The sequence below is a fragment of the Chiloscyllium plagiosum genome, unplaced genomic scaffold (genome assembly GCF_037043375.1).
Source record: "Chiloscyllium plagiosum isolate Xiang-an unplaced genomic scaffold, Cpla_swu_hap1 HiC_scaffold_23, whole genome shotgun sequence".
NCBI lineage: Eukaryota > Metazoa > Chordata > Chondrichthyes > Orectolobiformes > Hemiscylliidae > Chiloscyllium > Chiloscyllium plagiosum.
The window spans coordinates 40,188,187-40,212,168 of record NW_028270161.1 but is presented as its reverse complement, the minus strand read 5'-3'; the positions used below and the strand labels follow the sequence as shown (position 1 = coordinate 40,212,168).

Below are 23,982 nucleotides of genomic sequence, written 5' to 3'. Positions count from 1 at the left end.
TTCTTGGAGTAGAAGAAAATAGTTCAGTGATTAGTACTCTTCAAATTTGAAGTTGCTAGTGAAAAGTCCGATTTTGTTTGACTCAACAGTTTTTCAGTTTCACTACATACTGTGATATATTTTGGAAAGGGCAATTTTTCATATTTTACATTTTTTTTGTTATTGTAAAAAAGTATGCTGAAACAGATGGGATAGTTTCAACAGTCTTAGTGTGAAAATGTTTTAAACAACATAATATGTAGTATTTTATTGAAAACAATATGATTGGATGCATCAAATACAAAGGAAACAACAGGTGTTTAAAACATGGAACACTGAGAATCAACAGTTTATTAAGTCACATAAATGCAGATTTATACTTATGATGTTTTCTCCATTAAAAAAAGTCTTTTTTATTTGGCAGGGTGTACTTCCAGCTAGCTGTCGTTTATTAAGTTTTGTGTAACTTCTTAAAAGGAGCTCATTTAACCACACCCAGCTTGACTACTTGGGGGGACAAAAAATTGTGAAACAGAATGCAGAAATTTTCCATGTCCCCTGTACATGTTTAACTTCATTATCAAGTTGCCACCTAACTCTAGTTGATGTTTTTAAAAATATGTAACTTGTTTCCTGAAGCATACCCTGAGTCCTTTGGATTCCCTTGCTCTATAAGATAGATTCTGTCAAGCAAGTTTGGTAAAGTAAAATAATTTGTTCAACTTCCCAAGCCTGTTCACCATCCAAAAAGCATCATTCAGAACTGTAATGGAATACTTCCCACTTGCTAGGTTGATTGCTGTTCCAACAACACTCAGAAACTTGAAAACATCCGAGACAAAGCAGCTGACATCATTGGCAACATATCCACAGACATCCACTCCTTCCATCTCAAATGTACAGTAGCAACAACATGTACTATCTACAAGTCAGACAGCAGAAACTCGCCAAATCTGTTTAGGCAGCATCTTCCATGCCACTACCTTGAAGGACGAGGGCAGCAGGAAGTGGGAAAACCACCACTTGGAAGTTCCCCTCCAAACCATTCACCATCTCACATGGAAATATATTGCCATTCCTTCATTGTCACTGAGTCAAAATCCTAGAACTCTCCCAAAAAGCAATGTGAATCTACCTATAATACACATCTGCAGCAGTTAAAAAAGGCAGCTCGCTATCATCGTCTCAAGGGCAACGAGGATGCGCAACGAATACTGGCCAGGAAGCAACAATTTACACCTATAAATGAATATTTTAAGAATACCATCCGCATAGATTTAGCCATTTGGACTAACAAGGTGGCTTTGAAAGCATATGCTGAATGTACAGATACATTATTTACCATAATTGAAAATAGGGATGATCTTAGAGATTCATGCATTTGTTCTTTAATTATCCAGCACCATTTGTGACTGGATATGGCAGGATTACAGAACTTTGAGATGTGATTGAATGCAGTTCTGCTGCTGCTGACCCACAGTGCCTCATGGAGTTTTGAGCTGCTTAAATTCTGTTCTGAGTATATTCTATTAAGCATAGTGATAGTGCTATAGACAGGGTGTTATTTAGCTGAGGTGGCTGGATGGCCAGTTTGTGATGTACAGTGATGCTATCAGCAAAGCTTCAATTCCTACATTGGCTGAAATTGCTATGAAGGTCTTTCCTTGCTCAAAATATGGTGACCCTCAGGTTAAACTACTACCAGTTGTCATTCTCTAATGAGAGAACAGTCTGGTAGGACTATAGGAACTTTAACTTTTAGTTCTATACAACTCACTGCAGGATATTATCAGTCTGAACGTGGGACATTGATAGGAGTGACCTTTTGGAGACAATATTATCAATGTCACTTGTTTTGGCAACAGTTAGACTGGCAAGGTCAAGTAAGTTTGTCAATTTGTGTTAGTTCACTGACCACTGGCTGCAAGCCTAATGCAGTCTTTATAGCATTCAATCTGTTGTGAAACTATTTTGCTAACTTTCAAAATGTTACACTGCTTTATTAAAGCAAATATGGAGACTAGTTTGTGATTGTAAAAGTTGATGCAAAAATAGGCAATTGGGGAAAAATAACCTGTGTATGAATATCAGAATGTGATGGAAATGATTCTAAAGGTGGACATTTTATGAGCTGGCAGCAAGTTATACATAAAACTATTTTCTAGCCCATTCCCCATGTCATATGAACAGAATTGATCCTGAACAGGCTTGTTGAATTCTGAAGAAAGCTGCCAAAAATCTCTCTCATTCCTATTCCTATTCCAAGAGCAAAACGACTGATTCAAACTCTACTGTCTACATGCTGGTCTGAAGCTAGGGACTTTGAAATCTCAAAATCCTATCCCCATCATCTCTCGCTGATCGCTATAGGGCTAAAGTGTGTGGGGCTTTGAATTACTTTAGTTAAGTGACTTGTGTGGGACATCTTTTAACATGGGGATGCTGTTACACATCACCAAGGCGGCCTTAGTGTGGAGCTGTAGGAGATGGGGGAGATACTAAACGAGTATTTTGCATCAGTATTTACTATGGAACAGGACATGGAAGATATAGAATGTAGGGAAATAGATGGTTTCATTTTGCAAAATGTCCAGATTACAGAGGTGGAAGTGCTGGATGTCTTGAAACACATAAAAGTGGATAAATCCCCAGGACCTGATCAGGTGTACCCTAGAACTCTGTGGGAAGCTAGGGAAGTGATTGCTGGGCCTCTTACTGAGACATTTGTATCATCGATAGTCACAGGTGAGGTGCCGGAAGAATGGAACTTGGCTAACGTGCTGCCACTGTTTAAGAAAGGTGCTAACGACAAACCAGGGAACTATAGACCAGTGAGCCTGACGTTGGGTGGTGGGCAAGTTGTTGGAGGGAATCCTGAGGGACAGGATATACATGTATTTGGAAAGGCAAGGACTGATTAGGTATAGTCAACATGGCTTTGTGGGAAATCATGTTTCACAAACTTGATTGAGTTTTTGAAGAAGTAACAAAGAGGATTGATGAGGGCAGAGTGGTGGATGTGATCTATGTGGACTTCAATAAGGTGTTTGACAAAGTTGCCCATGGGACACTGGTTAGCAAAGTTAGATCTCATGGAATACAGGGAGAATTAGCTATTTGGATATAGAAAGGGCCTGTGCCCGAAACGTCGAATCTCCTGTTCCCTGGATGCTGCCTGACCTGCTGTGCTGTTCCAGCAATAAAGTTTCAACAATATAGAACTGGCTCAAAGATAGAAGACAGAGGTTGGTGGTGGAGGGTTATTTTTCAGACTGGAGGCCTGTGACCACTGGAGTGCCACAAGGATCGGTGCTGGGTCCACTACTTTTCATCATTTATATAAATGATTTGGATGTGAGTGAGCATTAGAGGTATCGTTAGTAAGTTTGCAGATGACAGCAAAGAAGGTTACTTCAGATTACAATGGGATCTTGATCAGATGGGCCAATGGGCTGAAAACTTGCAGATGGAGTTTAATCTTGCTAAATGTGAGGTCTTGCATTTTGGGAAAGTAAATCTGAGCAGGGCTTATACACTTAATAGTAAGGCCTTCGGGAGTGTTGCTGAACAAAGAGATCTTGGAGTGCAGGTTCATAGCTCCTTGAAAGGATTCAGAAAAGATTTACAAGGATGTTGCCAGGTTGAAGAATTTGAGCTATAGGCAGAGTTTGAATAGGCTAGGGCTGTTTTCCCTGGAGTGTTGGAGGCTGAGGGGTGACCTTATGGAGGTTTATAAAATCACGAGGGGCATGGATAGGATAAATAGACAAAGTCTTTTCCATGGGGTGGGGGAGTCCAGAACTAGAGGGCATAGATTTAGAGTGAGAGGGAAAAGATATAACAGAGACCTAAGGGGCAATTTGTTCACGCAGAGGGTGGTACGTGTATAGAATGAGCTGCCAGAGGAAGAGGTGGAGGCTAGTACAATTGCAACATTTAAAAGGCATCTGGATGTATATGAAGAGAAATGTTTTGGAGGGATATGGACCGGGTGCTGGCAGGTGTGACTTGATTGGGCTGGGATATCTGGTCAGCATGGACAAGTTGGACAAAAGGGTCTGTTTCTGTGCTGTACATCTCTACGACTATGACTCTAATAAAAGTTGTGCTATTACCAGCTTCATAAATGACTCCATGGGCTGAATTTTACCAGAAACTGGGTGAATGTAATTTTTGTTGAGTTTCATGGAGGGTTTCTGCAGGTGAAGCCTAATGAGTTTTCTTGAGCTGTGGTCCCAAATTTATCTCAATAAGTAGGTATCACACCCCATATATCCAATGCTAGCCCAATTTTCCGAATCACCCAAGACAGAAATACTTGCCAATGTCAAGACATCCCAGGATTTCCATCTTTAAGAGGCCACTTGCATCTGGTCAAGTGTTGTCAGTCTGGATCTGCTCTGTACAGGTTGTAACATTTGTCCCTGTCATGGCAGATAACGAGAAATTGGTGCCCTGCTTTCTGGACCGGGACCTGCAAGTCCTGATCAATGAGATACTGAAAAGGAAGGCTGACCTCTTCTCCTAAAACTGACGGATGACACTAGGATCCTGCCAGCCTAATCTGGGGTAATCATCTTGGTCAGTGTAGTCTCGACTGTCTGGAGGAACACTCAGAATTGTAGGAAGATCTGCAAAAGATAGCGGCAGACCTGACGTTTGGGAGCAGTTTGGATGACAGCAAAGGAGGACAGAGAATCAATTAAGATTAGAAAAATAGAGCACAAGAAGTTGTGGGGAATATACAAGGTGATTGTAAAAACCGCTGTCAGTATGTGAAGAGGAAAAGTTGTGAAGACAAATGTAGGTCTCTTACAGTCAGAAATAGGGGAAACTACAGGAGAACAAAGAGCAGACTAAACAAATACGTACTTTGGTTCTGCCTTCACGAGGGAGAATTCTAATAACATTCTAAAAATGATGTGGATCACAGGGTCTAGTGAGAGGGAGCAACTGAAGGAAATCAGTATTTGTAGGGAACTGGTTGGGGAAATTGTATGATTAAAGGACTATAAATCCTCAGGGCCAGATAATCTACCCTAGAATACTTATGAAAGTCATTCTAGAAATAGTGGGTGCATCTTTCGAGATTCTATAGACTCTGACACAGTTTCTATGGATTGTAGGCTAGCTGTTATCACCTGACTATTTAAATAAGGAAGTACAGAGAAAACAGGGAATTGTGCATCAGTTATCCTGACATCATTAGTCGGACAATACTAGTCTCTAATAGAAAGGATTTAAGAGCAGACTACTTGGAAAATACTGACAGGATCAAACAGGCATTGTGGATTTATGAAATTGAAATCATACTCAACAAATCTACTGGAATTTTTAGATCATTTAACTGGTCATGTTGATACAGGAAACCAGTGGAAGTAATTTACTTAAACTTATAGAAGACTTGCAATAAAGTTCCAATTAAGAGATTAATATGTAAAATTAAAGCATGTGGAATTGGAAGTATTTTACTGACATGGTTAGAGAACTGGTTGGTTTACAGAAAACTGAGGAGGTACAAATGGGTATTTTTCCCAGTGGCAGTCAGTGACTAGTGGGATACCACAGGAATCATTGCTTGGACCCCAACTATTCACAATATATATTATCGATTTAGATCAGGGAACTAATGTAATATCTCCAGCTGACGTAAGGCTGGACATGAAGGTGAACTGTGATGTGGATGCAGAGAAGTTTGTGTGATTTGGATAACTGTAGTGAATGGACAAATGCATGGCAAATGAAGTTTATTGTTGAAAACTGAGAGGTTATGCAGTTTGATAGCAAAAACAGGAAAACAGATTATTGTTTGATTGACAAAAGATTGGGAAAAGGGGAGGTGCATTGAGACTTTGGGATTCTTCTGCACTAGTTGCTGAAAGTAAACAGGCAGCTTCAGCAGACAGTGAAAAAAGCAAATGGTGTTTTGCATTTCATAGTAAGAGAATTTGAATATAGAAGCAGGGATGTCTTGCTGCAATCACACCCGTCTGGCGAGAACACATGTAGAGTACTGTGTCTCCTTATCTGAGGGTGGATGTTCTGGCTATGGAGGAAGCACAGCAAAGGTTTACCAAACAGATTTCTGGGATAGCAGGGCTGATATATGAAATGCGATTGGATCAGTTTGGACTATATTCACCAGAGTTTAGAAGAATAAGGGGGATCTCGGTGAAACCTTTCAAATTCTAACAGAAATAGAGAGGGTAAATGCAGGAAGGATGTTTCAATGATAGTTCTTTGAAATTGGAGTTGCAGGTAGATAGGATAGTGAAGAAGGCATTTGGTATGCTCTACTTTTATTGGTCAGAGTATTGTGTACAGGAGTTGGGAGCTCTTGTTGCGGCTGTACAGGACATTGGTTAAGCCGCTGTTGGAATATTGCGTGCAATTCTGGTCTCCTTCCTATCGGAAAGATGTTGTGAAACTTGAAAGGGTCCAGAAAAGATTTACAAGGATGTTGTCAGGGTTGGAGAATTTGAGCTATAGGGACAGGCTAGGCTAGGGCTGTGTTCCCTCGAGTGTGGAGGCTGAGGGGTGACCTTATTTAGATGTTACAAAGTAGTAGGCATGCACTGTACCTTTATGAGAGTTGAAAAGCTGGCAAGCCTGTCATGTGACTGACTGCAAGCACAAGGTGTGCTGAAAAATTAAAAAATGTAGCAGTTGGCTGTGAAACAAACAGCTGTGCGATGTCCCACAACAATTTGAACTTAGCTAATCAGTGTAAATTATGCCCCAAGATACAAAAGAGACCAATCGAATTTGAATTTTACTGTTTTGACGACTTCAAACCAATGAGACGATTTGATGTTTTAGGGTATAAAGGTCAAGCATATTGAACAGTTTGCCAGAGAGAAGCAAAGAGCACCAATACAGAGTGCCCACAGACCCACTCTCTGAAAGGTACCTTCATCTATGAAATACCTGTGCAGCAGAAGATCAAACAAAAGAAGACAGGAAGATACAAAGGGAAGATCAACAGCTGGCTGGTTTTGAAACTTGAGGTTTTGTAAATCTTAATCAGGCTTTTTATTGGATCAGTATATTGTTGTAGAGTGGGAGGTAGATGAATTGATCAGACCAAGGAGGCTTACAGTGTAGATAGTTGTTGTTTAATATTCTCTTGGAGTTAAAGAATAAATTGTTATTTTTTACTTTAAATAGTGGGGTTTGGGTAGTTCTTTGCCACTCATACTTTTATACATTATTAGGTGAGTTGAGATTTTCTGTGTGTCTGGTTTAAATTAGCAGAAGGGTTTATAGATAATGAGGGGCATGGATAGAGTGAAAAAACAAGGTATTTTACCTGGGGTGGGGAGTCCAGAACTAGAGAGCAAAGGTTTAGGGTGAAAGGGCAAAGGTTTAAAAGGGTCCTAGGGGGCAACGTTTTCACGCAGAGGGTGATGCGTATATGGAATGAGCTGCCAAATGAAGTGTGGATGCTGGTACAATTAGAACATTTAAAAGGCATCTGGATGGGCATATGAATAGTATGGGTTTAGAGGGACATGGGTTGGCAAATGGGACTCGATTAATTTAGGATATGGATAAGTTGGACTAAAGGGTGTGTTTCTGTGCTGTACATCTCTATGACGGAGTAGGCCAGAACCCAGGCTCACAATCTAAGGATATGGGATAAGTTATTTAAGACTTAGAGGCGAAATTTCTTCACCCGAAGAGTGGTGAGCCTGTGAATTCTGTCACAGAAAGTGGTTAATGCCAAACATTGAATATAGTTCTTAGGGCTAAATCAGCCATGATCTGATCAAGTAATGATTGTACGAGTATATCCTAAAGATTCAAGAGAATGGGTAGAGCTGAGTATGGTGGCCATCACCAAGGAGAAGGTGCTAGAAAGACTGAATGGCCTGAAGGTGGATGTATCACCTGGACCAGATGGACTACTCCCCAGAGTTCTAACGGAAATAGCTGAAGAGAAAGTCGGGGTGTTAGTGGTGATCTTTCAGGAATTGCTAGAAACAGGGAGGGCCCCAGAGGACTGGCAAGTTAGTAACGTGACCCCCCCCCCCCGACCGTTTAAAAAGGAAGTAGTGCAAAAGACCAAAAATTACAGACCGATTAGCCTAACCTTGGTCATGGGCAAGATCCTGGAATCCATTGTGAAAATGAGATTTCTAAATACTTTGTGTATGGTAAAATAGGGCAAAGTTAGCATGGTTTCATCAAGGGGTGGTCATGCCTGTCACCAAGGAGAGCCAATGGTTGTTATCAACCTGGACTTCAAGAAGGCCTTTGACAAGGTGCTGCACAGGAGGCGACTGAGTAAGATAAGGGTCCATGGTGTTACAGGCAAGGTGCTAGCATGTATAGAGGCTTGGCTGTCTGGCAGAAAGCAGAGAGTTGGGATAAAAGGGTCTTTCTCAGGACGGCAGCCAGTGACAAGTGATGTTCCACAAGGCTCAGTGTTGGAACCACAACTTTTCACTTTATACATTAATGATTTAGTTGAAGGAACTAAGGGCATTCTGACTAAGTTTGCAGATACAAAGATAAGTAGAAGGACAGGTAGCATCGAGGAGGGGAAGACTGCAGAAGTATTTGGACAGATTAGGAGAGTGGGCAAAGAAGTGACAGATGGAGTACAGTATGAGAAATTGTGAGGTTATGCACTTTTGTAGGAAGAATAGAAGCGTGGACTATTTTCTAAACGGGGAGAAAATTCAGAAGTATGAAGCGTAAAAAGACTTGGGAGTCCTAGTCCAGGATTCTCTCAAGGTAAACGTGCAGGTTCAGTCAGTTGGTAGGAAAGCTAATGCAATGATGGCATTTATTTTCAGAGGACTTGAATATAAAAGCAGTGATGTACTTCTGAGGCTCTATAAGACTCTGGTCAGACCACATTTGGAGTATTGTACACAGTTTTGGGCTCCATGTCTCAGGAAGGATGTCTCAGGAATTTGAGGACTCTGGGTTTATAAATTTGAGGCACTTCAAAAGGATGAGGGGGTATCTAATTGAAACATACAGAATACTTAATGGCCGAGATAGAGTTGGGAAGATGTTTTCATTGGTAGGAGTGTCTAGGACCTGAGGGCACAGCTTTAGAATAAAGGGTATGACCAGAGAGAAGGAAAATAATCTTCAGGCAGAACGTGGTGAATCTATGGAACTTATTGCTACAGAAGGCTGTTTTTTTAAGACGAGATTCCCTACAGTGTGGAAACAAGTTCCACACCTACCCTCTGAAGAGTATCCCACCCAGATCCATTCCCCTACATTTACCCCTGACTAATGCTCCTAACACTTTGGGCAATTTAGCATGGCCAGTTCACCTGATTTGCACATCTTTGGTTTGTGGAAGGAAATCAGAGCACCCGGAGGAAACCCATATAGACACAGGGCTTTTGCCGGAAACATCGATTTTCCTGCTCCTCGGATGCTGCCTGACTTGCTGTGCTTTTCCAGCACCATTCTGATCTAAACTCTGGTTTCCAGCATCTGCAGTCCTCACTTTTGCCACAGAGAGAATGTGCAAACTCCACACAGACCATCGCCTGAGGTGGGAATCATACCCTGGTCCCTGGTGCTGTGAGGCAGTAGTGCTAATCATTGAGCCACCATGCTGTCCTTGAGGCAGGGTCATTGAGTACATTTAAGACTGAGACAGGTAGATCCTTGAGTATCAAAGTGTAGAGGGAGAACGTGGAAAAATGGGGTTGAGAAACTTATCAGCCATGATTGAATGGCAGAGCAGACTTGATGGGCTGAATGGCCTAATTTCTGCTTCTGTGTCTTTATGGTGATTCAGGCACAAGGACACCCAGGTCCCTCTGCACAACAGCATGTTGTAATTTTTTACCATTCAAGTAATAGTTGTTTTCACTGTTATTCCTACCAAAACAGATGACTTCACGTTTATTAATGTTATACTCCATCTACCGTCTACTCACTTAAATTCTCTCTGTCCCTTTTCAAAGTTTCATAGACTTCTGCACACTTTGCTGTACCACTCATCTTCGTGACATCGGCAAACTTTGACACACTACACCGGTCCCCAACTCCAAATCATCAACATAAATTGTGAATAATTGCAGTAGTTGAGGTGTTTACTGTATATTGGCACAGTCTGCTTCAATATGTTAGAAAGACAAGCAGGAGGCTGGAAGCACACAGCGATCCAGGCAGCATCAGGAGGTGGAGAAGTTGACATTTAAGGTGTAAGCCTTCTTCACAACTCGGGGGTGGGTGTAAGGGAAGCTGCAGATAAAAGGGGTGGTGGGGGGGGAGATAGGTGAACACAGGTAGAGGGTACGACCTGGTTGGTCGATGGGAGGAATGAATTTGGTTGGTGGCTAGAAGGAATGGGCGGGAAGAAAGCTGGGAACTGAGACTGGTGACGGGAAGGGAGGTTATTTGAAATTGGAGAACTCAATGTTGAGTCCTCTGGGCCGTAGGCTGCCCAGGTGGAAGATGAAGTGTTGTTCTTCTAATTTGCAGTCTGATTCATTGTGACAATGGACAAAGCCAAGGAAGGTCATGTCAGAAAGGGAGTGGGAAGGGGAATTAAAATGGGCGATCACTGGTAGGTCAGGTCGGCTCCCGCAGGCCTGGCTGAGATCAGAGTCAAGATTAGAGTGGTGCTGGAAAAGCATAGCAGGTCAGGCAGCATCCAAGGAGCAGGAAAATTGATGTTTCGGGCAGGAGCCCTTCATCAGGAATGTGGTGGGAGTCTCCAGGGTGCAGAGATAAATGGGAGATGGTGGGGCTGGGGAGAAGGCAGCTAAGACTGCAATAGGTGGATGGAAGTGGGGATAAATGTGATAGGTCGGAGAGGAGGGTGGAACGGATAAGTGGAAAGGAAGATTGGTAGGTAGGGCAGGTCATGAGGATGGTGCTGAACTGGAAGGTTGGAACTGGGGTAAGGTGGGGGGTGAGGGGAAATGAGGAAACGGTGAAGTCCACATTGATGCCCTGGGGTTGAAGTGTTCTGAGGCCAAAGATGAGGCTTTCTTCCTCCAGGCGTCGGGTGGTGATGGAGGCGGCCCAGGACCTGCATGTCTTTGGCAGAGTGGGAGGGGGAGTTGAAATGTTCGGCTACGGGGCGCTGGGGTTGATTGGTGCGGGGGGGGGGGGGCCGGAGATGTTCCCTAAAACACTCTGCGAGAAGGCGTCCAATCTCCCCAGCGTAAGGGAGTCTGCATTGAGAGCAACAGATACAATAAATTACTTGGTGGAAGTGCAGGTGAAACTTTGATGGATGTGGAAGGCTCCTTTGGAGCCTTGGATGGAGGTGAGGGGGGAGGTGTGGGAGCAGGCTTTGCAATTCCTGCGGTAGCAGGGGAAGGTTCCAGGAAGGGAGGATGGGTTGTTTGGGGGGGGGGGGGGGGGGGCGCGTGGACCTGACCAGGTAGTCACGGAGGGAACGTTTTTGTGGAAGCGGATAGGGGTGGGAAGGGATGGGGTCTGTTTGTAGGTGGCGGCAATCTCGGCGGCTGATGCAGTTTATGCTGAGGTTGGTAGGGTGGAAGGTGAGGATGGAGGAGGGGTGTTCTGTCCTTGTTGTGGTTGGAAGGGTGGGGTTTGAGGGCAGAAGTGTGGGCAACTTCAACCACGTGGGAGGGGAAATTATGGTCTTGAAAGAAGGAGGCTATCTGGTGTGTTTGGTGGTTGGTCCTCCTGGGAGCAGATACAATGGAGGCAAAGGATTGGGAATACGGGATAGCATTTTCAAGGAGTTTGGGTGGGAAGAAGTGTAATCCGGGTGGGAAGTAGTGTAATCCAGGTAGGTGTGGCAGCCAGTGCGTTTGTAAAAATGTCACTGCTGAGTAGACGGGGACGAAACGTTTGCAACAAAAATTTCCAGCTCGGCGAACAGAACCACAACAACTGCTGAGTAGGTCGTCATTGATGGGCTGGAGAGGTCCAGGAAGGGTGGGGGGGGGGGGGGGGGGTGTGTCAGAGATAGTCCAGGTGCATTTAAGAGTGGGTTGGAATGTGTTGGTGAAGTTAATGAACTCCTTAACCTCCTCATGGGAACATAAGGTGGTGGCGATGCAGTCATCAATGGAGCGGAGAAAGAGGTGGGGAGTGGTGCCACTGTAACTACAGAAGATGTTCAATGTAGCCAACAAAGAGATAGGCATAGCTGGGGCCCATACGGCTGCCTCTGCCTACCCCTTTTGCCCATAAGAAGTAGGAGGATTCGACGGAGAATTGTTTCACCTGGCTGAGATCAGCCAAACTTTCCCTTAGTTTATGTTTGGTCTCAGTGCCATGGAGAAGGCCACGGCGGGCACACCAGATACAGCAAACTAGGTTGGAGCAGAGGCAGGTGAGGCCATCCTTCTCACCTGGAAGGTCTGTTTGGGACTCTGTCTGGAGCTGAGGGGCCTGACAGGCTTTGCATCTTAGGAGTAATGTATGATGCTGAAGTTGGACTTAAAAGGTGAATGGAAAGTTACTGTCGAAGGTAACTGGATCTACTGGTTTACCAATCAGAGTGACTCACTCAAGGACTATCCACAGAACACCATCAATCTGGGAATTGGGTTTGAATGGGGGAGGAGGGGAAGAAATGGAGAGAAAAAAGCCTCTCCCGGCCTGCTCTGCGCGCTATTGTTTATTCCAAATCGTCACGCGGCCGCCGCCGTCCTCTAATGTGCGACGTGCCTTCCTTTGATTGACAGGCGGCGGCGGACCAATGGGCAGGCGGGATGTCGAGGCTGGCATGCCCGCCCCCTGTCGCTCCAGTGGAAACTCGGTAATGGCGGCGGAGCTGGTGAGTGAGGCTGGAGGTGGGGGAGGGAAGGAAGGTGTGTAAACAGCGCTGGGTCGGAGTGAGGCCGTGAGTCGGGGGAAGTCTGTGCGACCGCAGCGGCGGGGAGGGAGGTTAGTAACGGCGGGGTACAGTAGCCTTTGTGTGCGCGGGGGGGGGGGAATGGTAGAAGACTGAATCCCCCCCCCCTCTCACTGCCCGTCCCCAGTGACAGTGAGAGACTGTGACGTGTCCCTTTATTGTTGATGTGTTGGTTGTTTTTAATGGGTGACGTCTCTCCCATTCATTTCACCGGAGCCGGGACCGACCGTCAGATTAACTGACCACCTCCCTGTCCCCCTCTTAAAACCACTTCAGCTTTTCCTTCCCCCTCCCGCTTTTGATTTTCCAAGTTTAGCCTGAGTTGTTTTTGAGCCGTCAGACCGAAAAGAAACGGAAACCAGGGGTGGTGGTGGTGGGGGAAAGGTGTTAAAAGAAAAAGGATGAGTTACATAATGTCGAACGGCGTTGGTGTGGGGGGGGGGGGGAAAGATGTTGGTGACTTTAATGCCGAGACAATTTTTATTGTACTCGACTTGCTTTCATTTTTAAACTGTCTGTAAACTTCCTGCCGACTGCAAGGACTTATAGTGCCCGATTGACGGATCGGTACTATCTGGGCTTAACCATCGCCCGCAGTTCGTGGGAGGGCTACATTAGACTTATTCTTGAAAATATATTTATGTATTTGAATGGGTATTGCAAAGATTTTAGCTTGATTTGTAATTAAACTGTGCTCTTACGCAGTTCTCAATGAATGAGCTGACGCGCAGGCGCACTGCCTGGGTGTGAGAGTCACATGATGATGTATTTAAAGTTTCTTCGTGTTTTGTGAGCAGGATCCAGACATTTGTTTACTGTCTGCACTTCCCCTCAATAATAAGGGCTAGTCTTTTGGAGGGGAGGGAGAGAGACAGGCGAGAGAGAATTAATGGCAACTGGCTTTGTTTGCCCTGTTTTTAACCTTCCTAATTTGGAGCAGTTCTTTGTTTCCTTTCACCCCCACCCCCACCAATTCAAAAGTTGTTGACATCAGGGAGATGTTAAGAAAGGAAGCTTAAGATCTGAGAGTGACGCAGATCGTAAACGCGTTTAAGATCTTCTGAATAATCAAAATAAACGTGTCCAAAGGATTATAATTCGATTACAAAACGTCTGAAAGAAGGACTATTTTGTAAATTGTGCAATTTAACAAATCGGTGGCAGACTATTAGGAAAAAGGGTAATGTCTACCTCTGCTGGATATGGTGCAGAATTGTGTAATTGTTTACACAATCAAGGCTGCAAATTAAAATGAATGGGTTATGGTAGTCAATATTAATGTTCAAATGAATTAAATAAAACTTTAAAAATTGGAGTGATCGCACATAAGTTAACTTGCTTACCATATTATTATTACACAATAGCAGAATTGTGGATTTTTAAAATCATTTTCTACACTATAGGGATTCTATTCAGGCCATTTGGGCCATCAAGTCCTATTGACCCTCTGAAGAACATCCAACCCAGACCCAGCACCCCTCCCCCTGCCAATCTTATCTCTAACTACCTTGGCGAACCCATCTAGCTCGCACATCCCTGGGCACTACAGGATAATTTACGATGGTCAGTCCACCTAACGTGCATATCTTTGGACTATGGGAGCAAACTGGAGCACTCAATGGGAATGCATGCAGTCAAGGGGGAAATGTGCAAACTCAGAACGGTCATCCAAGGCTGAAATCGACATGGTTCCCTGGCATTGTGAAGGAGCAGTGCTAATAACTTGGCCCTGATATATCACAAGTAATAGACCAAATGTTTTATTTCATTTGTGGCTCTTTATTCTTCGATTTTTTTTGAGTTATATGAAGCAATATTATATGTGATTATGCTGATGTCTGTACCAAGTAACGTAATGCAAATATTTCGCTACTTAATTGTAATGGAGATGTGACTTTCACAAAAAAGAATAGTTTTTAAGAGAAGTGGAGTTGTTTCATGTACTTTAAAACCCATTTACATCACATTTGACAATGTGTAATTTTGATTTCTTTTGTAGTTTTGTTTTTCTTAATCCATCATCCTCAAATATTAGATGGTTGCTGATTCTGAATGTAATTTTGCTACAGGCCAGGTTAAGGAGGCAGTTCCTAGGTGTGAGTTGCTGGAATGATGACCAAACCCCAGGCTGGTTTCTGTTGTTCTGCACCACAAGCTAACTGACCATAAGACATAGGAATGGAAGTAAGGCCATTCGGCCCATTTAATCATGGCTAATGGGCATTTCAACTCCACTTACCCGCGTTCTCCCCGTAGCCCTTAATTCCTTGTGACATCAAGAATTTATCAATCTCTGCCTTGAAGACATTTAGCATCCCGGCCTCCACTGCACTCTGCGGCAATGAATTCCACAGGCCCACCGCTCTCTGGCTGAAGAAATGTCTCCGCATTTCTGTTCTGAATTGACCCCCTCTAATTCTAACACTGTGCCCACGGGTCCTAGTCTTCTCGCCTAACTTAAACAATTTCCTAGCGTCCACCCTTTCCAAGCCATGTATTATCTTGTAAGTTTCTATTAGATCTCCCCTTAACCTTCTAAACTCCAATGAATACGATCCCAGGATCCTCAGCTGTTTCCATGACCCCTCCAGACGGTCCTGCAGCAACAAAACCAACTTTTTGTTAATTTAGTGATTTCTACTTTTGGTACTCTGGACAGTTTCAACCCTCTATTAGCAATTGTAGGATCTTTGATATAGCATCTAAATTTCATTTCTCTGCATATGTGCTGATGCTATTTCTAGTTTCAGGGTTGTGATGATGGCATACATTGACTGTTTTGCTGTGATTACTGTTGGATAATCTGAGCCAATATTTGAGATGAATTTTACTAATCTGTCAGCATCAACAGTCGTAATACAATTACCATAAATAGAAATTTCTGGAGGTACTTAACACTTGGTTTAAATTGACCTGAAAAACAAAATGTAGTTTAATGTTTCAGCAGCTGAAGTTTGAAAGTAGAAGTGAAATAGACCATCATGTAACTAAATAGAATTGAAGAGGAGAAAACAGCAAATGAAAATCAGGTAGTTGATGCCATTGTTAACAAGTGATTTGTGCGATAAATAAAAAGTAAACTAAAAATTTCAATTCTCTATCAGGTGATAATGATATGGCAGGCCAAGTTACCATATGGCATAAATGTGTGGTCTTTTGTAACCCTTAAATAGATACAGTTAATTGGAAATGTATATGTACCTGACTTGTTAAATAACCACAATACAAAACAATCTTTTAAAATGTTGGCCTAGATCTCAATGAGTAAATATTGTGGGGTGGGGGGAATAGCAACTATTATAAAAGTCAAAAGAGATAACTCTGTATTTGGAATCACTCCCTCGGTTACCTTTCAGAAAAGAATACTTAATTTTGCACCATTTGGCACAGTGGTAGGGCAGCACGGTGGCACAGTGGTTAGCATTGCTGCCTCACAGCACCAGGGACCTAGGTTCAATTCCCACCTCAGGCAACTGTCTATGTGGAGTTTGCACATTCTCCCTGTGTTTGCGTGGGTTTCCTCCGGGTGCTCCGGTTTCCTCCCACAGTCCAAAGATGTGCAGGTTAGGTGAATTGGCCATGCTAAATTGCCCATAGTGTTAGGTGAAGGGGTAAATGGAGGGTCGGTGTGGACTTGTTGGGCCGAAAGGCCTGTTTCCACACTGTAAGTAATCTAATCTAATCTAATTTGAACATTTGAGGCACAAAACAACCTTTGCATTAAATGAAGTAAAGGTCCAAACCTGAATAATCCAACATAAATTGATTACATGTGCGGGGCAGCATGGTGGCTCAGTGGCTAGCACTGTTGTCTCATACCACCAAGGATCTGGGTTTGATTTCAGCCTCTAATGACTGACTGTGTGGAGTTTGCACATTCTCCCTGCTTGCTCGGGTTTCTTTCGAGTGCTCTGGTTTTCTCCCACAATCCAAAGATGTGCAGGTTAGGCGAATTGGCCATGCTAAATTGCCCATTGTGTTCAGAGATGTGTAGGTTAGGTGCATTAGTCAGGGGTAAATGTAGAGGAATGGGTTTGGGTGGGATACTCTTTAGAGGATCAGTGTAGTCTTTTTGGGTCGCAGGGATTCCAAGTATTGCACGTGACCTCTGGAGCTTGAATTGGACATCAAACTAGCTACTAGATTTATAGGCTAAATTATATTCAGTTTATAGATTGTTTTCAGTTACAAATGAATGTATGCAGTCATGTATGTTTGACTGAGAACTAAGTGAATCTTTGGTAATGTTAAACAAAGGGAACCTGGGGTTATCAAAAAGTTGATGGGATTTGTTATGTAATAGTGCTCTCATGCAATTATCACACTTACCACTGCTAGTGTCTATTAATGCCCATTTGCTTTGGCAATAACAGTATTATGACATATGTGGCAACATTTGCTGTAGAGATGTAATTTATTGCATTTTTATTTTACTTCAAGAAGTACGAGTAATTGTCATCAATTCGTTTTTTGCCTGGGACCCCTCTGGTGGACAACAATTAAGACTCCAGAATTAAGCTGTATGTATAAGTAACAGCAATTCAAGAAAGACTCCAAGGGAATGGTTCCAAATACAAAAGTTAACTCTTGGTTTGTATTCTCTTTCCCCCCCACAATATTTACTGACATAGATCCAGACTGACACAATAAAAGGTTGGTTGCATTGTGATTAATTAACAAATCAGGTACACGTGTATTTCCAATTTAATATACCTTAACCGTATCTATTTAAGAGTTACAAAAGACCACAGATTTATACCATATGGTAACTTGGCCTGCCATATCATTATCACCCATAGAGAATTGAAGTTTTTTTGGTTTGCTTTTTATCCCTCAAAATCACTTGGTAGTAAGGGCATCAACCAGTTCAAATAATTCAAATGAACTATTTTCAGGTGCTTAATAGTGGCTATGTTGTGAATATTTTAGACCAGGCTGGCCAAACAATGACATTTTGGACTGAGAAATAATCTCCAAACAAAAGCAATTCAGTTGATTTGAATTTTTTTTAATTCTACTATTTTGTCCTCTTTATGTCTTCCTTGACTTGAAAGTTTTAAAAGTGCTGCTGTTGATCCTGTCACCTTAATGGTGAATAAAAACAAAATTGTAACATTTATTGATGTGCTTTATTTCATTGTTCGGTGTCATAAACTGAAGGATTGATGCAATAACTTGTGAAACTCTCAAATCAGTACTTTGACCTGCAGTACATATTAGGCAATGGTAACAAATGTGATAAAGGAAACTCCTGAATGGGAAAAAAAGTGTAGCGTTTAGTAAATATACCTGTGAAAGTGATACATGAAATCTGTCACTTGTGACCATTTCACACCACTCGGGGTTACAATAATGTTGTTAGACATATTAATCAAGATTTGGAAGTTATTGCTCAATATGTTCAACTGATTTAGGAAGCAAAAATTATTTAACTCAGAATTTTGTGAATAATTAGCTTGAAGCAGAATAGTTAGATGGAGTTGCATGGTAAATTCACACATTCACAAAGTTCACAAGCTGAGTGGTATAATATGAAAGAATGTTTATCAAAGCAGAAGGCAGGGTCAGCAATGATTGTTTTGTAGGTGTTTTGCATCTGAATGCCCAGTTCTGTTTACTCATACCAAATGATATATAGACATCATCTTGGACCAACATCTGGTTATTAAATTAGAATTCAATTTGAGCTGCTTCTAGATTTTGCTGTAGATGCTTTGAGATGAAAGTTCTTGTGTAATATGCCATGGTTAGGACGAACAGTTGCAATGAAAGTACAAACCACAATTGGCAAGAGTTTGGATTCACAGTCCTGAATGTTGTTTGTCATTTCTTTCTTAACTGAAGTACTGCCATGTGGGAATAAGGGAGCATCTGTACTGTGGTTGGTAATTCTGAATAAATGACTTGGAGACCCTGTTTCGGCCCATGGTGAATCACAGGTTGCGTTACTTGAGCTAGCTTCACTAATTTGATCATTTTGTTTTTAATATGTAGGTGGATGGGATTAGATGGTGTATGCTTTAACACAACAGCTATGCTGACCAAATAAATGTGCCAAAGCAGTAACTTTCCTAAGTGATCTATTTCCGGATTTGGCAAGCCTGACTCTGAACACCGATGCAAACGTTTTGAGAGCAAGATCAGTCAAATTTTACTTGCAGGTAGATGCTTAAAGTGAAAAGACATCATTTCCAATGTTCTTCTAAAGGTTGCTAGTAGTAATAGTTTATTAGATCAACATTTTAAATGTGGGCATTTATGTTTATTACAAAAGCCATAAAATAGCGTAGGAAATGAGTTGAATTTTAAAGTAATCACCGAAAGCACTCATCCAGTTAATTCAGTAACCTAGAACAACATCCGTCTTTAAAAGCAAAACAGCTGTGCTATGTTTTTTATCAATTTGTTAAACCTTAACAATACAACATCTGACACAGTGGTAGTGTCCCATCTGTCCTGGACATGAGGTATAATGTATCTGAACAAGTTGAGTAAAATAAGCATTTTAGCTCCTGGCATAGCTGTAGGCTAAAACACCCAGTCTGGAATGCCTTATTGGAGGTTTCTGTTTTTAAAAAAAAATTCAAGAATGTGGGTGTCACTGGCTGGGCCAGCATTTATTGCTCATCCTTGGTTGTTCTACAGAAATTGGTGGTGAGCTGTTGTATTGATGCTGCTTTTGAATTTTTATATTTTATAGAAATGTGTCATTAGCACCTTTGAACTATTAAGTGACTTTTTTAGTATTTGTGTATTTTGATAAAATTATGAATCCTGTTTTGATTTAATAATTATATGGTGGGTGTGGAAACTCAACATCTGATGCAAAACTTCCTTTTTTTTCATACAACTCTGATCAGATCAACTTCATTTTTTGGGGGGCAAGAATTGATTTTCTATATATTTAAACTATATTTATTAAAAAAAAAATCTTGTAGACATACTGGTTTAAAACAACAGTCCTTGTTTGACAATCTGCTATTAATGCAGAAGGACGAGACCATTACAGTGGTTAGATTGTTCGTGATATTTAGACGTGCCTCATTGCAAGTTTGAATCTTTTTGTCTCCCAGTAATCTTTTGAAATGTATGGGCAGAAAGATTTACTACAGCATGTTTGGCAGGTATTTTGTTTGAGGTGGGTTGGGGTAGGAAAGTGTGACAGGAAAAAGGGAAGTTTAGCAGAATAAGGAAAAACTGTTTTGAATCTTTTGTCGTTGCCTTTTTTTTTTCTCCTGTTTTGTAATCAGTGATGTCTTTGTAAGACCATTATTGTCACATTAAGATTGAAAAGGCGAAGATGGAAAAATTAAAGGGAACTGAAAGAAGAGACAAAACAAGTAAAGTGCAATAATAAACTTAATGAGCATCTATAATGTAACGTCTGTAGTCCACAGCTCAATTTGAACTTTAACAATCCTCTAGTTTTGAAATATGAAGGAAAGGTGTTGATTTGTAGAATGTGAAGCAAGTCGCAGGCTATTTTTGGTAAGATAATATTTGCATTCTATCAAACCAAACCTCGCTTATAACCTGTTCAATATTTAGTTTGAAGTATCATCTTAGCTCAGTGGGGAATTTCTAGTTTAGTATGTTTTACAATTTTGTTGCCAAGCTAAAGTTTAATTAGTTTCTAACTTAAAACTTGTGGGTGCTTTTAGGATAATGTTTCTCATATTCACAAGATAAATAGTCAAATCAGGGAAAGGATATTAAGAAATCTGAAACTGCCTCTCATGGAGAAATTTCATGCAGAAGTCTTGAGCCTGAGGCATGACTTACTATTTACTTTGTACTAAGGTTTTATAAAATACAGATTAGTTTGTAATTATTTTGTTAGGTATTGTTGTTGATAGATGGGCAAAGTTCATTTTTGAGATTGAAGCACCTCTCTTTAACCGCTTCTTTTCTCCATCATTCTTGAATGCATTGTTGGCACCAAAATCCATTCCCATTTTTCCTGTGTACCATGCTTAAATTCTTCAAATCATATTTCTATTCTGTCACAGGTAACATCCAATGTGATGGTGACAAAAGCAAACTTTGGTTGACTACACTACCCTCCAAATCCATTACATTGTTCTCTCACTATTTGAATGCCCTCCCTTTGTTCCATTCTTATCTAATTATATTTGCAATGGCTTCTCTTCCTGCTCATGTACTGTTACCTTTGTCTGACAAGGATCTATCCTTAGTCCCCATCTACATGCTGCCCATGGCGATATTATCTGCAAGCTTCTTATTAGTTCCGTATATGCAGATGACACCAAGCTGTACCCCACCACAACCTCTCTTGATTCCTTCACTGTTCCTAAATTATCAGATTGCAAGTCCAGTGCTGAATGAACAGAAATTTCCTTCAATTAAATATTAGGAAGACTGAAGCCATTTTTTTTGTCTGCAGCTCCAAATTCCATCTTTTAGCTACTGACACCTTTCTGTGGCAGTATGGTTTGCAACCTTGCTGTCCCATTCGAGCCATAAATGAATTACCAGTCTCACTCATGCCAGTAGTAAGACTCCTCTTTCATCTCTGTAACTTTGCCTGGTTTTGGCCTGTTTCAGCTCATGAGCTGCTGAAACCTTTTCGTGCCTTCATTTCTTCGAGACTTGATGTTTCATTGCACTCCTGGCTGGTTTCCTACATGTACCTTTCGCAGATTTTGAGGTCTTCTAAGGATCCGCACATATCTCAGAGATGTGATTGTTTGGAAACTACATCCTACTTTGGCTCTGCTGGTCAGGCAGTGTCTTGTTTGAAAACTCTCATCCATGTTTCACATCTCTAAAGCCTTACTCCTCCCCTATGTGTATTCTGTTGCAATCCCATAAATCTTCAAGTATTTGTCTCTTCCACCCCTCTAATTTTGTCCTCTCATCGCTGCTTTTCGTTGCACCAGGATTGGTGTTGCGCCTTCAACTGTATTGGTCCAAATTCTGAAAATGTGTCTCTATAATCTTCCACTCTACTTCACTTTTCTCCTTTTTAATGCCTATCTCAATGACCAAGCTTTTGGTTATCTGACCTAATTGCTTTCTGCAGCTCAGTCTTGTGTTATATAATGTATTATGGTGCTCCGGTAAAACGCCTTACGGTGTTTTATGATGTTGAAAGAGCAGTATAAATGTTTAATTGTTATCAAGTGATCGTTATAGTATCTTAACACCATGGCTATTTTACAAATGAGGAAAACACAGCTAATGCAAAATAATGACTACCAACAGCTTAATGGACATCTCTATCAGCTAGTTTTAATGGCTATTTTTTTTTATGCTGTACTTTATGAAGTGATTTCAAAAATAAGGGAAAAAATTGTTGGATAGAAGAATTTAATAGTATACATTTTTTTCCAAAATTATCTGTTTTTCGCTTATGACAAAATCAATACATAATTTGGAGAAATGGAGAAGTGCTTTTACTGATTTTTAGTGCTATCTTTTTTCTTAATTTGTCAATTCCTTGTATGACTGCAAATTCGGTTTTGCAATACCACAATTGGTTACCCATCCTTAAAAGAATCTTCAAAATTCTTGTAAACGAGTTTTGAAATTTATTTCTAAGCTATTCTAGGGGGCCGTTACCTCTCCATGTATGTTTCCTTACCTAACAAACTGCAATTTGTTAATGCAAGTTTTAAAATTGCACAAGCCTACATTTAAGACCATTTATTTCTATCCAGATGAGTTTGTGAAGGAATAAGCTATACAAACTTTAATCTCTTGTGCTACTTTGTGTACACCTTTATGAATGAAACCATATATAAGGTTGAATTACAGTGAGATATCTTTGCCTTACCTGGAGCCATTATGCTCTGAAATGTTGCTCCACCTGTAGATTATGCTGGTGTTTGACTTGTAATGTATAAAGTGAAATAGCGCTTTTTTTAGGGTGGGGGTGGGGGGAGCATGGGGAGTAATGGTAAAAATGCCTGAAATTCTCTGTTCTTTTGCTGCTGTCAACCATCTGTTGAATGATTCGCTTCAGAATGTTCTGTTCACTTTCTGCGCTATTGCTGTATTTTTTCATTTGAACACATCCAAACAAATCCTCAGATTTAATTTGAAGTGTATACATAGTTTCCTCCTCAGATCTGAGCTGCAAACATAATTCTAGATTTTTGATATGTTCATTGCCTTTTCTTTCAAGTCAACTGAAGTTCAATGGAATAACATGGTGTGGGACATGAAAACGAAATGTACACCTAACAGAGTGCAGAAAGTTCAGTTTGTAGTCGACAAGAGAATTTCTGGGATGGACGATTCAATTGAGTTATTAAAGTGTAATGAAGATTTACCTTCATCACCGGGAAATGCAAACAATGACGAGACTATGGAATATGGTGAGCTATTTCTTAAGAATTTGAGATGTTCTTGATGTACTGTAGGTTGATTCAGTGTTTTCTAAGATAAATTGTCAAATGCTGGAAGTTTTCCCCTACTTCACATGTGAAACCAAAAAGCATTTAGTAACTAATGTAACAGTGTTGTATTTATATAAACCTAGTAGCTTTAAGGTCGTATGCACTGAGTTTCTTTTGTTAATGATTTTACAGTTTTAAGTATGGTTCCAACATATGCCTGCTTTGTCTTTTGTAGTGTAATAGCAAGGTGAGTTGAATTTCTAGCCCTCACTTATAATTTGCTTTCTCACCATTCTTCTTCAAAAGTAACAAAGAATAACAACAATCTAGTAGCTTCTACTATAATCATTTGTGTACTACAGTGTAATCACTTCATTCTGAAAAATGTAGTCATGCTTCTAAAATCTGACAACTATCATTGTGATTAAATTAGACTGTTGAAGTACTGAACACTGGAAGATGAAAAATATTACATCTAGAGAAAGGACAAGGGAATTTTATTGGAGCAGATTAGTTTTTTTCAACAAAAATATCACAGTGCCCTAAATGGCTTTCATATATAGCAAATGTCACATCAGTCTATTAACAGGCTATGAGTATCTGTTCCTGCTGCAATCCCAACAGACTTAATACAGTATTGGTAAAGTTAAATGTAGGTTTCATCTGATAATTAATTAATTTTAAAAACACAGCTATCGAAAAGAGAGCAGTATTTTTGTTTGAAGAGGACCTAGTTTAATATCTTTAATTGGAGATTATATGGATTATGTTGAATGTCCAGCAGAGTTTCTGGATGTTTGATCCAGCTGGTCTGTGTTGGTC

The 23,982-nt window shown here is 41.0% G+C and overlaps 1 protein-coding gene across 5 annotated transcripts in view; it reads left to right on the top strand.

Moving 5' to 3' along the window:
• The first annotated feature begins 12,674 nt into the window (after positions 1-12,674).
• The window catches only part of hbp1 (HMG-box transcription factor 1), a 48,610-nt gene continuing 37,302 nt past the window's right edge, over positions 12,675-23,982 (top strand). Inside the window, exons 1-3 of one of the 5 annotated variants that reach the window (XM_043713664.2) lie at positions 12,706-12,721; positions 18,794-18,960; positions 22,947-23,139. In XM_043713664.2, coding sequence (XP_043569599.2) covers positions 22,971-23,139 — 169 coding nt within the window. In that variant the 5' untranslated portion in view covers positions 12,706-12,721; positions 18,794-18,960; positions 22,947-22,970. Of the gene's footprint in view, positions 12,722-17,236; positions 17,390-18,793; positions 18,961-22,946; positions 23,140-23,982 lie in introns of those variants that run through there. The other 4 variants (XM_043713663.2, XM_043713665.2, XM_087999548.1 and 1 more) reach the window with 4 other exon arrangements.